The sequence below is a fragment of the Vanessa tameamea genome, chromosome 3, assembly GCF_037043105.1.
Source record: "Vanessa tameamea isolate UH-Manoa-2023 chromosome 3, ilVanTame1 primary haplotype, whole genome shotgun sequence".
NCBI lineage: Eukaryota > Metazoa > Arthropoda > Insecta > Lepidoptera > Nymphalidae > Vanessa > Vanessa tameamea.
The window spans coordinates 12,645,974-12,660,189 of record NC_087311.1 but is presented as its reverse complement, the minus strand read 5'-3'; the positions used below and the strand labels follow the sequence as shown (position 1 = coordinate 12,660,189).

The 14,216-nt window shown below is 36.4% G+C and overlaps 1 protein-coding gene across 1 annotated transcript; it reads left to right on the top strand.

The window, feature by feature from the left end:
- The first annotated feature begins 294 nt into the window (after positions 1-294).
- LOC113397310 (tetratricopeptide repeat protein 17) lies at positions 295-14,054 on the top strand. Its single transcript, XM_064218226.1, has 19 exons — positions 295-545; positions 657-1,028; positions 1,225-1,451; positions 1,944-2,231; positions 3,678-3,787; positions 4,032-4,337; positions 4,500-4,605; positions 4,998-5,150; positions 5,346-5,468; positions 6,284-6,422; positions 6,635-6,859; positions 7,612-7,789; positions 8,204-8,320; positions 8,667-8,870; positions 9,547-9,664; positions 9,842-10,061; positions 12,863-13,020; positions 13,299-13,404; positions 13,540-14,054. Exons 1-19 carry the CDS (start codon positions 435-437, stop codon positions 13,678-13,680), a joined length of 3,402 nt encoding a protein of 1,133 aa, XP_064074296.1. The 5' UTR covers positions 295-434; the 3' UTR covers positions 13,681-14,054.
- Positions 14,055-14,216: the final 162 nt, after the last annotated feature.

Genomic DNA, 14,216 nt, shown 5'->3' with positions numbered 1-14,216 from the left:
AAGTATATTTTTAATCGCTAAGTACCTTGTCAAAAATATATTATTTATGTTTTATTCTAACAGAACAGGCACTGAAAAATATTTAAAACACAATAGGAAGAAATTATTAGAAGAATTCTAAAATTTTTAATGAATTGGAATAAAATTAATGAAACACTATTTAAAAATTATGTAATCGATTTATATACGAAAATATAACTTTAATCAGACAACTACACGACATATATTGTCACTGTCAGATTGTCAGACGTCATTACTCACTACCAACTGCAAAGTACCAATTACTATCAAAATTTGCCTCAGTTTGTCATGCGTCGATCTACCGATTGGGATTTTGTTGTTTGTTTTCATTGAATAAAAAAAATAATAATCATAATATTTTTAAATTAACGTTAAGGACTTTTCAAATAACTTATACTTAAAAAAACTTAATTATGTTGCTCGCCAAGCTACCCTGTTTATTTATTGCGTGTGTATTGTTTTTTTACGAGATTCATGCCTCTAATCATTGGATGGTTACTGAAAGTGGCTTAATACAGCCGAGGGTATGATAATAGCTTCCGTTTTAAGTGATATTAACAAAGTTGTACATTACCTATACAATTATATCGAAATCTTGATTATGGTCAATACATTATTTGTTTTTTACATTCCAGCTTGATTCGCCGTTTGAAATGGCCCGTCCTTATGATCTTTTACAATTTTTAAATCAAGAACAACGGTGGGATAGTATATCAGATCTTTTTAATGATCTTATAAATAGACAAATAGAGATAGACAAGCTCTGGGCTAATGTTCGGAAATATACAGATGTTGGAAGGCAGATAGCCCAGAATGATGATTGCATAAAAGCCGGTAATGTTAACATAATAGATTGGTTTGCTGCTCTTCTAGAGGATGGTTCTAATAAAATACATCCAAATGAATTTTTACTCCCTAATCCTTATTATGGTCCAAACAGCGATATACCTGATTGTAAACGAATATCATCATTACCATTTAGTATGTCTGCCTTTGAGCACTTAGAGGTAAGTAAATAACTTTATCCGTCTTATACTCTAAAATATATATCCTTTTTAAACTCCTAGATTTATTCAGTAAAAATGTCACCAGTCTAACAGGTCCTAAGGCCTGTTGTTTAATTTATATTCTGCATTTCTCAAAAATAATTGAATCATGTATTAGTAGAACACATTTACTAATAATATTTCATTAATCTTTTAGAGTCTGAGACAAAGGGTGAATTTAACAGCCAATCCAGAATTTGTGTTGCCAGAATTAATATCACCCATCATGACTCTTGATCAGTATGGACACTGGCTGTCTGGGATACTTCATCGTAATAGTTCTTCCTGGTTACATTACCACATGGCATCCCTATATTGGAGGGTTAGGGGCAGTGCTACGAAAGCTATTGAATGCTCACGCCGTGCTTTACATTATGTCCCAAGGTACATAATATAAATGTTTAATTAACTTCACATGTTAGCATGAGTGACTTAAGTCTTAAACAAACTATTAACAGTTTGTTTGTATAAAGAGTTTTTTAATATGGGGTATAAAGTGATGGAAAACTTAATTGAAATTGAAATTAAACTTATAAAACATACCTACATTACACAGACTACAATAATGGTGCTTCTCAAACTAGTCAATCATCCTCATTCAACCTTGAACATCTTATTGGCATAGCTAGATATCCATTCTCAATCAAAGCTTATTATCTAGTTGGAAAAGTATCCTAAGAAAACTATTTCTAAAAACAGTCTCTTACTGACAACCTGCATCATTAGGGATCGGAATAAAAGTCCTTTTTTAATTTATATGGAAAGATTTCAATGTGAATAAATGACATACATTTATTGAGTAAATATATAAGATACTAAATAATGTATCAGTCTTAGTTCTTCGTATATACTAATAGCCTTTTTGTTTTCTTTCAGAGTATTTAAAGATGTAGCTCTAGGGAGTCTTGGAATGGTTTTACATCGTTGTGGTAAAACAAATGATGCTATAGTTATACTTAATGCAGCTGTAGAGCATGATCCAAAGAATTATGTGAGTCATTTTTCAATTGCGAATGCTTATACCGTGATTGGTGAATTTAACACGTCATTAAAATTTTATGACCAAACTTTAAAATTGAATCCAAGAATGGAATTGGCAATTAGACATAAATATGGGGTGTTATGTCACGCAAAATTAGCAGTCAGGATAAAAGCGATAAGGGAGTAAGTACTATTATATTTCTAATATACTATTACATAATATTTATATACTTAAAAGATATAATGTTAAATGCTGAAATAGTTTCAAGTAGAGATGAAACAATCAGTTGTTTGGTTGGATTTCGGATACCCGTCGATCTGCAAGGTCGAGAAGCCAGATATTGGACCAGCGTACCGTCACGTTGTATGTAGCGATAGCAGCAGCACAGGTGTTGAATGATTAAAAAAGTTTACCAGATTAGGTATCTGAGAGACTGATTTCAGAAGCTATTGTATATCTGGTTATTTAAAAGAGCTAAAATGCTCTTCTTAGTTCTTTCCATTTCTTCCGATAGAGTTGAAATATTGACAATCTAAAAAAGCTTTATTGTAAAGTTTACTTGTCAAATACATTTAATTTGACCTCGTGTGAAAACGATATGATAAACAAGCGAATACGCTCGTTATCAGAAAATGCCGAAGATTTAGTCTTTATTCACCTAAATTTACCACAAATTAATTTTAAAATAGCGGTAAATTGTGATTTGAACCATTCAAAAAGCTCAAAATAATTAATGGTGAATTATTATTACTTTTCTTTTTCTTATAACAAACAAAATTGTTCATGTTTTAATAAAATTCTTTACATTACAACTACAAATAAATTTTGTATGATATACTTTACAAATAATTTTCTTGCATCCTGTTTAAGATAAAATCGTAATTTTGACCGGATATTCAAAATAAGGCCATAGATTCGGTATTCCCTATCCGGCCTTATTCGGTGGTTACCGTTTATTCGTTTTATCGCTAATCTCAATCATTATGATTATCTATCTATGAATATGTTATTGAGTAGTTACTACTTTTACATTTATCTTCTGACTACTCTTTTTAAATTTAGTTAACTATAATAATTTAAAAAAAAGAGCTGACGTATAATAATTTAAATAATTATAGTTATTTTTAACTTGGCCTATTGAAAATATTAAAGCTCATGTCAAATAACCATTGATGAATAAGGCATATTACTCAATACAGGATTATATTAAAGATTTTTTATCTTGCGTGTAGTTTTTATTGGATTTGAGCAAATTTGAGTAAATATTGTCGTACGACTGAATATTTCATGTATTTTTTCTAGACTTTCTTTCAATATTTATATAATTAAAAATCAATAACATTTTAATTATTTTACTGAGGAAATAAAAATTATAGGCACAAGATCATCTTACGAGACGACCATCTTAGCTCTTAAGGTTTTTGGCGGATTGGTGTGATGTAAGGAATAGTTATTATTTCTTACAGCACCAAAATCTATAGCCAGTGGTGATCACTAAGCATCAGGTGGCCCTATTGCCGGTCCCTGCCTATTACGTAAAAAGCCTTTAAAAAGGGAAGGTCCTAGTATATGGAATTTTGTTTTATTGTATAATGCTTTTTTATTATTGAATATGAAATCAATTTCAGAACACTGAACAAGCTACGTGGTGAATTACATGATTACAAACAAAAGGAAGCTGCATGGCCTAAAATGCAAGCAGAATTCTTAAGAACTTTAAAAAATGGAGAAGACTTTGGTATTATAATATTTTATTCTTTGCCATATTAATGAGAATTGCTGTTGGAAAAATCTGTACCTATAAAATAATCCGAATAATTGGGATCTAAGGAGGTTTTTTAAATGTTCAAGTTATTTATGGATCATATAAACAATTCCAGTTTGTTAAAGAGAATTATAAACTTGAACGCTGATTGGCTAATCTAAGAATAATATGTTGCTGTTTTTGAAGTTCCGCCATAAAAACATACTCTGTCTTTCAGATTATAGAAATAAGGAAAAGAACTCTGAGAAGATGTCATTGATAACCGGTTTGGATATAAAGAAATTAAAGAATTATATAGAGAAAAATTCTCTGATAAAATACTTCATTGATGGTCCATTGTATAGCGATGAAACTTTGGGAAAACAGGGTATTGATGCTATGGAGACCATTTATAACCTGGAGAAACTGATTAAAAATATAAATAAAAATGGTCGCAATGCCCCCGAAACGTCATTTCAGACTGAAAAACCAATTGAAATAAAGAACTTTAATGATAAACCTTCCCCTGCACCATCAATTCCAGGTATTAATTATTCGAACGATACGAAACTACAAAAACATTGTTAAGGATTAATTTCTTTACTCAATTTTAAAACATTCAGTCCATTTAAAATGGATTATTGCTTTTATATGTAACATCTCATGTGCTGACCTACTTAATATTTGATAATGCTATTTATTTCAGATAACCCTTTCCCAAACGAGGCTAAACCGGTACCACATAGCAACGAGAAGAAGGTTACAAAAACTCCACGAGAATCTTTGTCTGAATATGAAACTGGTATATTTATGTAAGTTTTGAACTTTTTAGACAGTTTTTATTATTTAAAATAGATAGATGGACCGGTAATTGCGTCCATGGGACCATTTATATAAACAATGTAAGAAATATTAATGACGCCTTACATCGCTAATGTGACACCAATCTTTGAAACTAAGATATTATATTTCTTGTTCCTGTAGTTAGTTATACTGGAACACTGAACATGCAGACCGGAACACAGCAGTACTAAATTTTGCCGTTGAATATGTCCTAAATGAATTGTAACTTTAATAGTATTTATGATCGCGGCTTCGGTAAGGGGCACTCGCATTCCTTTAAACTTTCAAGCTATACAAATAATACCTCAGTAAAATATATCAATTAAATTATGCAAATAATATATATTTTTTTTCTTTCAAGATATGCATCAATAACAATTAATAGAAACGTAGAAGATTTTGACAAAGAGATCGAGTGGCCGTCAGATGAACTGTGCAAAAATGTACCAAAGATGCCTAAAAGCTTAGATGCTGTCATTCCAGTTTTCCTGCCTTTTGAGAATAAAGGTATAAGGTGAGATTAGACTGTGAATGTCGAAGCAGAATATAAACGAGTACTGGAAACCAGTAGTCTAATTGAATAGTTATTAGTTTAAAATAGATTAATCTGAGTAGATACTAATCATTTTGTGAAATACTCTCTTTAAATAATAGGAAAAGTGGTTTGTTTTATAGTTGAAATATGATACATTTATATTTATGTCTACAGGTTTCGGTCTCTATTCACTGAGAAGCTGGGCGTGCCGCTAAGCGAGGAGCACGAGCTGCCGTGGCATCCGCCCGTCTGCGCGCTCGACCGAGACGCCGCGCACTACGCGCACAAGAAGAACAGGTAAGGCCGAGGGCGGACGTCTGCGCGCCCGACCGAGACGCCGCGCACTACGCGCACAAGAAGAACAGGTAAGGCCGAGGGCGGACGTCTGCGCGCCCGACCGAGACGCCGCGCACTACGCGCACAAGAAGAACAGGTAAGGCCGAGGGCGGACGTCTGCGCGCCCGACCGAGACGCCGCGCACTACGCGCACAAGAAGAACAGGTAAGGCCGAGGGCGGACGTCTGCGCGCCCGACCGAGACGCCGCGCACTACGCGCACAAGAAGAACAGGTAAGGCCGAGGGCGGACGTCTGCGCGCCCGACCGAGACGCCGCGCACTACGCGCACAAGAAGAACAGGTAAGGCCGAGGGCGGACGTCTGCGCGCCCGACCGAGACGCCGCGCACTACGCGCACAAGAAGAACAGGTAAGGCCGAGGGCGGACGTCTGCGCGCCCGACCGAGACGCCGCGCACTACGCGCACAAGAAGAACAGGTAAGGCCGAGGGCGGACGTCTGCGCGCCCGACCGAGACGCCGCGCACTACGCGCACAAGAAGAACAGGTAAGGCCGAGGGCGGACGTCTGCGCGCCCGACCGAGACGCCGCGCACTACGCGCACAAGAAGAACAGGTAAGGCCGACGGCGGACGTCTGCGCGCACAAGAAAAACACGGTCCGGCGGCTTGCAATATCTGGCCTACTCTTCATTTGTGGTATTAAAAGTATACTTGTGAATTTCAACAGATATATTAATCTATTACAGAATCTTCTCAAGTGTTTTGTATAAATACGTCGATTGTAGGTTAATGATTCATTACTCTTACTTTTTTATAGACAAAGTACTCCTGAAATAGTAGACACGGATTTCATGCGAACAAAACTTCTGGAATACGTCAGCGATGGAAACGTCGATGCGACTAAGCATATGCAAGAGGCTGAAATAGGGCAGCGTATTTACGTAGCTATGAAAAAGGTAAACATATATATACTAGTTGAGCCTGCATATTTACCCACGCGAAGTATATAAATCTCCTTCATCCGCATTTTTCTTTTTTCACCAAATGTTCGCATTTAAAAAATATTTATAGAACGAAAGTAGTTACTTGTTTTGGTCCATTTAATTGAAATGTCATAAACGAAGGTAAATGTCAAATAATATTTAACGTATTGTTTCATTTTGTAAAGAAACTGGCCCCGAAATGGATGCTGCTCACACTATCGTCTCTATATTGGAGAGTTCGCAAAAACAATGTGAACGCTCTACATTGTCTCCACAACGCCGTCCGCTGGGTGCAGGAGGAGTACAAGGACTTAGTGCTGGTGTCTCTGGGTTCGGTTTACCTCGAAATGGGATACTACGACGAGGCTTTGGCGACGGCTGATGCGGCATTCCGACTTAGTTTATACGAGGTGTGTTACATATTATTAAATTTTACTGGTGACGTCATGCAAGTTCATTTGGGTACCTTTTCAACAGTCGTCAATTATATATATGTTTTGTTTATGAGAGCCAAGATGGCCCAGTGGTTAGAACGCGTGCATCTTAACCGATGATTTCGGGTTCAAACCCAGGCAGGCACCACTGAATTTACATGTGCTTAATTTGTTTATAATTCATCTCGTGCTCGGCGGTGAAGGAAAACATCGTGAGGAAACCTGCATGTGTCTAATTTCAACGAAATTCTGCCACATGTGTATTCCACCAACGCGCATTGGAGCAGCGTGGTGGAATATGCTCCATACCTTCTCAACGGGAGAGGAGGCCTTAGCCCAGCAGTGGGAAATTTACAGGCTGATTATGTTATGTTATGTTTATTTGTTTATGAGTTCCGGTTTGAAGGGAGGTATAATATAACAGGTTGGAGGCTTAGTCGAAGTCAGAATCTTTATTAATTATAGAAGCTTTAGAATTAATTATTTTCTACTACAAATATTCCTACATCGAATAATTGTAGTTTGATGTGTCGTGCTCGGCTGAGCGTTGCTTATCACGTGGTGCATTCGCACGTCAGTCCATCTATGTAAATACAAAAAAGAACTTTCCAAAGTTTAATTTAGTTTTTGGCTTAAATATATTTTTTCATCACACAAGTGAAACAAAACTGTTTTATTTTTAATGATAAATACTAGCAATCGAAACAATAATAATATTATGATTCCAGCCCGCGACTAACTTCCTGCTGGCTCAAATAAATATAATGAAAAAGAACCACAACACGCACATGTTCCACCTGAAGCAGACGCTGCGGGTGGAGGCGGGCTACATGGACGGGCTGGCGCGGAACTTGCTCAGCAACTGGGCCTGCCTCCTGAAACAGCTCAGTAATTTGAAAGAAATGGGTAAGGAGAAAAACTTAATTGGATTCCAGGTATTTCTCTCTAGGCTATGTAAAACAAAAACCTCCATTTACAGGACTCTAAATTGTATGTTTTTTTTTTAAAACGTTGATTTTTTAGCTGTATTCATATACAGCTAATGTAAGGAAATGCATTACAACTTAAGATAATAATAGTCTAGTATGATATGACTAATGATTGACAGTTTAAACGTCCTCACTTTGATCAGAAAGTAATGTATAATGTCACTAAATGTAAATGCGTTTTCTAATTTGCACCAATAAAATCAAACACAGGCCAGACATCTAACTATATATATGTAAGTTTTATACTGTTTGGGTTCAGTAGATTTGTATATAATAAACTGTAGCAGACGGACAGACCACAATATTTATCTTTAATATAATTTTATTTCAGATATGGGGGAGGGCGATATATGTACGCACGTTAAACCCATGGTCAACGTGGTGTGCGAGAAGGACGGCGAAAACTGCCAAATGAGTAACATACAGTGTTTCAGCAGCCATGATAGAGGTAATAATACAGGCATTAAATTAATTTAGATACGCTTATAATGTTGATAAATATTATTTGAACAATTAGTAAACTTGGGTTTATTCAAATGAACAGTTTGTAGTATATTATGTAAATATAGTAATCAGTAAAAAGCGGCTCTAAAGTTTCGAAGTCGATTGGACTTGACGTAAGAAGTCTTCTTACTCGTACAATAAAAACGAACGGCGGCAGGAACCAGGATTTAGCCTGCTCGTAAAGTAACCTTTCTACCAAGCAACTGTTAAATTTCGAGAATAATAATTCACACGTACATATATAACAGGAACATCACGACGACATTTTCTATAGAAATTGAAATTTTCAGCCGACACGAGCAAACTGGTGGTGCTACTTAAAGAAAAGGACCGACACCAGACGCTGGACAACCTGGACGCGAGCTTCTTCGACAACTTCATAACGAACCGGCCGGCGGACAAGGCGGACCGGCTGGCGCACCACGCCAACTACGACACCTTGGTGCGCACCGTCGAGGGCGCGCTCAAGGGCTGCGGGCCCGCCGGCTGCCACAGTGAGTGCCGTAGATGCTGGCCCGTCCCAAGTGACATTCCATAAAGTCTCTACTATTGAGAAAAAAGTTATCAGCTTAATCCACTACGCTATCCCCATGCACGTTGGTGAATCTACATGTGACAGATTTTTATCTGACATTCGTGATGTTTTTCTTCGCTGCCGATCCACAGATAAGATTTATAAAAACACAGTGAAACTTGTAAAAATTTGAACCGGCGAACTTCCGTCAAGATATACGCCTTCTCGCTGCCTTGACGGTGTAAGGAGTGGTTAATATTTTATTACAGTACTAACGTCTCTTGCCATTATTTGGTCCCTTAATTAGTCTACCTTCATAAACCAAAAACAAAATCAGACGTAAATGGTTCATTATTTAACTTGAGGCACGTTTACAAAACATTTATCTTTTTATACATATAGAAATATAATAATGGCGTAGGAATTGATTAGTGGTTTTAGTATTAGGCTTATAAACATTATAAGCGCCTAGCGCCACGTAAACCCATATGGTGGTGATAAATCATCAACCAACGAAAGCATTCACAAAAAATCCTTCTTCTTCTTATAAAACGGACGACAATGATAAATACAATTCAACATATTTCCAAAATTATTTTAACCAAAATTTATTTTATTTTTTCAAGAACTTGGGTCATTTTGAATGTTTTGACCAGATCTCAAACCGGAAGACATGTCGATGAAGGAGCAAGATTGCTCGTATCATCACTTCCAGTTGGGCTACTGGCTGCATATCGTCAGTTTTAGACAACTGCTCACGGATTCGGATGTCCAGTAAGTGCACATTTGAAAGAATTTGTCAACCTTAACTTGCAACTATACATTTAGCATGATTTAATTTTTGCAGAAATATGTGTCTTATTAATAATATATAATTATATGTAAATATAAATGTATGTCTCGATTTTAATGACTTTCATCACAATAATTATGACTCATTTGTCATTTTAGATTGCCGACAGAAATAACATTAGTGACACCTTCGAACAAAAAAGTGCCCGAATGTCGTATAATTGGTGACCCAATGGAAGACTTCGTCACTGAGAAACTGAACCGTGTAAGCACAGAAGACTGGGAACCCGTGCTAAGCCTAATGCATCAGTTAGCAGAAATGTTCGACTCATTTGACTACGTTACCCTCGGAGCTAAGATTGCTAAATATGTTGAAATGGTGAGCATATACTTTGATTTTATTTTGATTGAATACTGTTCAACGTGTAAAAATGAGTAAGCTTTGGTTTTATAGGTGAGGATTTTGGTTTCTTTAGTTAATTCATTATTATTAGTTTCTGTTGTCGGAGGTGGTTAGATTCTATTCACCCACTCGTCGCTTATTTGCCAGTTATACTAGAGGGCGAGTCATGTTAGTAGATGAATAATAGACAAGGTCCAAGAATTGATCCTTGAGAGACCCTTATACCATCTAAGACTGCAATCTTTTTTCTCTTACGTTGTCTCATTTTATTATTATGATAAGAAGTTAAACGTTCAAGCCCACATTTTCTAATTCCAATTTGTTATAATTCCTTCATCAGAGTTTCATGGTGACAACAATCAAAGGCTTTTGATAAGACACAAAAATCCTTAAGGCATCCTATAACTCCTCCGAGGTACTGAAGGAGTTATCTATGAGCTCGATAATTTCCATGAAGCCTCCGAGGATCGTTTTTCGTTCAAATTCAAATTGAGTCTTAAGTAAGCTCGTCTTTTAGTTTAATTATTTCAAATATTTTACTGAAGGTCGGTAGTTCGATTGACCTAAACTAATTGGAACCTGAACTCTATCAGATTTGAAAATTAATAATTAGTGAAAATTTGATTAATTAATTATGTTTCATGAGGCCAGGAAATACATCACGTTGAATACCAGGGTTAGCTACTGCTGTAAGATAAGGGGCAACTATATAAATTATAGAATTTATTACTTTTACAGAAGTCCCCACACATCAGCAGTTCACTCAAAATCTAATGACTCAAACATACCTACATTATTGGCGTTTAGCGTTGTATTCTTTTGCATTTTCTTCGATATTACTTAGCAATTGTTAATGTGGATATAAGATACTTGTTTTTTTATCATAAATAATTTAGAAAAGGGACTTGCATAATCATTGAATTTTACAAAAGTTTGCGTGTTAACTTTTTTAGAAGTAAATATGGCATTGAGTTTGGCTTAAATAATTTTAAATAAAATTTTATATAATACATGAGGATTCTTATTAAAAAATAAGTATTGAATATCGGCCTTAATATTATTTCTAAACTTCTCTATACGACCAACGGCAAAAATCCTGCCAAAACCTTGGATTGTAGTCGAATAAAAAATATATAGCTAAATATTATTCGTATATATTACGTTTATTATACTTATAGTTGTAAGGGCAGTCAATTAAAACAATCTTATTTATATTAAACTATTTAATCTATTTGTTGTCTGAAATATGAAATTTTAATTTTTAACAATATATTATTAAATTTATAGCAACAAGTTTGAGTTATCATTCGTATACTATATACAAGCACTATACAATACAATACAAGCATTCTATATTCTTCATATAAAAATACATATTTTTATGATAGCACACCACATTTATGAGAAAAACGTAAAAAAACAATTGCTTTTGACCTTGAAACTTTTATAACGGACGAAATCGATGAGGACTTTATATATTTCATAGGTATGTTGAACTGTCTATGCCAATTATTGTAAGCTTACCATTATTTTACTACTTTGTCTGGACTACATGCGATTCGAGGACTCCACCGATAAGGCTTACGAGCGTGTGAACAAATTAACAGTAGTAATCTTCGGTTTCAGTCAGCTCATAGCTAGAAGTATACTCTGTTCTTTTGGGTTACTTTGATGTTGTGATGCACTATCGCCTCGACGGACGGTAGAATCGATGCTGCTGCTATCTGTAGCATAAGTATAACAGCACATTACCTTGTGATACGATATTATAATGATTGCATTGGATGTGCTACTATGGACCTGTAATTTCGTGTCAGTAATGGGGGAGGGCTCAGCTCAGGTCCATCTGGATGAAAGTAAAAAAAGTCATATATTATATATTATAAATACATATTGGACAACATCACATCCATTACTCTGATCCCAATGTAAGTAGCTAAAGCACTTGTGTTATGGAAATCAGAAGTAACGACGGTACCACAAACACCCAGACCCAAGACAACATAGAAAACTAATGAACTTTTTTCTACATCGACTCGGCCGGGAATCGAACCCGGGACCTCGTAGTGGCGTACCCATGAAAACCGGTGTACATACCACTCGACCACGGAGGTCGTCCTAAAAGTAAAAAAAGGGGAACTCCAGGTACCCTTTTTTACTTTTTGTTAATTTTATTTCGTAGACATGCAGACGTTCAATTGGGTCACAACCGCCCATAGACATTGGCATTGTAAGAAATATTAACTATCAGTTACATCACACCAATGCGCCACCCATCTTAGGAGTTAAAAGATACTAGTCAGGCTTGCACAAAGCGCTACCATCACTATATCACCAAACGTCAATACTTTGTATTCCGTTATGTAATATAATTATACAGCTTTGTGCGAGCCCGTCTAGGTGGGTACTACCCACTCATCAGATATTCTACCGTCAAACAGCAGTACCTACTCAGTATTGTTGTGTTCCGGTTTGAAGGGTGAGTGAGCCAGTGTAACTACAGGCACAAGGGACATAACATCTCAGTTACCGAGATTAGTGGCGCATTGCCGATGTAAGGAATGGTTATTATTTCTAACAGCGTCATTGTCTGCGGGCGACGGTGACCACTTACCATCAGGTGGCCCAAATGCACGTCCGCCAACCGACATAAAAAAACCGAATGTTCGGTCGGATAACATAGGTTATCGATATTTATCATTCGTTATCAGATTGGCTTATATATTTTTGTCAGCAATTGTATGTGTAGTACTAAAACCGTGCTTGCGGACCGACAGCGGCCGAACTCGTGGACGGGCGCGCTGGTGGCGGCCTGGTGGTGCGGCGCGGGCGGGCGCGGCGCCTGCGCCGTGCGCTGCGTGCGCGCCGCCTACGCGCTGGCGTCGCGCGCGCACTCGCCGCACGCCCTGCGCGCGCTCGTGGCTCTGCTGCACGTGTGAGTGGGGCCGGCCTTGTCTGGCTGCGTGGAACGATATGCCACCTTTTATTTAGCAGGGTCCATTTCATGCCATAATTGAGACGCAGCTGACGAGGACGATTTGCTGAGTTTACCATTTCGTAGCTTTCTCGTTGATCTGAAATATAATTAATTTTGAAATTTAATGGCGTTTAATGTGTTCTCTTTTGTATTGAAAGTCATCGACAATTTGGTAGCGAGGCGTTATTTATGTATTTGTAAACATTATATATGAATTATAATAATGTCTATTTCAGGCAATCGAAACAACTGGATGCGAAGGAAGTCGCTTACTTGTCCTTCTACATGTCGCCAAAGAGTAAGATCGAAGCGTTTTTAGTTGCCGTCTCACACTCCTATCTCGTAAGTTTCTAAAATAACTGTAATATTTCATTGACGTTTTATTCGATTTTCTCATAATTACATGTCTATAATTATTTGTACTTCATCTCACAAATGTCACGAAAAAAAATAATTAATAAAGAATATTTTGTTCAGGCTGAGTACGAACAAGCCGTGTGGATGTACCGTTACGCGCTCGCCTTCGACGAGAAGTTCATTCCGGCGAAGGCGTGTCTACACGCGACCATGTGTCTCATGTTCTACGGAGACAATCAGGGGACAGCCAAGGAGGAATAGATATTTTAATTAAATATATAAAAGGCAAGCCATTATAAAGGCTGGATATGTACCTACTTGAAATATGCCTAAGAAATTGTTGCGAACATTAAGGTGCGTTTCCACTAAAATATTTTGTCAAAACAAAATAACTAACTACTATGCTTGCATTTCTTCAATCGATACAAAACTTGTGCCGATAACACGAAAGTTTACAATTTTTCTTTAGTGGAGACGCAGCTTTGTGTTTAATTTCGTTTGTATTACATCTTATATAAAGTTGAGTAATATGAATGGGAAATGTCTCTCTGAATAGCTTCCTCCACAAGATATGATACGAATTAGCTTAATAATATCAATATAATCTAAATGTTTATACCCATTTATAACAAAAATCAAGATTAGCACATTTATCCATAAAACTTAGGAAAATATTTTTTCCATTTTTAAATAAATAAATGTAATCTAGAATTAAGCGAACATAGGTCTGTTTTTATTGAATCTTAGTGTTTTTTGTATTGTCTATCCGCTTCGATGAATTTATGTTATTATTCCAA

What these genes read in the sequence shown, in the direction of transcription:
- LOC113397310 (XM_064218226.1), top strand. Translation starts at nt 435, where the DNA reads ATGTTGCTCGCCAAGCTACCCTGTTTATTTATTGCGTGTGTATTGTTT. An exon ending in GTGGCTTAATACAGCCGAGG is followed by an intron (nt 546 to 656) that starts GTATGATAATAG and finishes TTTACATTCCAG; the next exon opens with CTTGATTCGCCGTTTGAAAT. An exon ending in TACGCGCACAAGAAGAACAG is followed by an intron (nt 5,469 to 6,283) that starts GTAAGGCCGAGG and finishes ACTTTTTTATAG; the next exon opens with ACAAAGTACTCCTGAAATAG.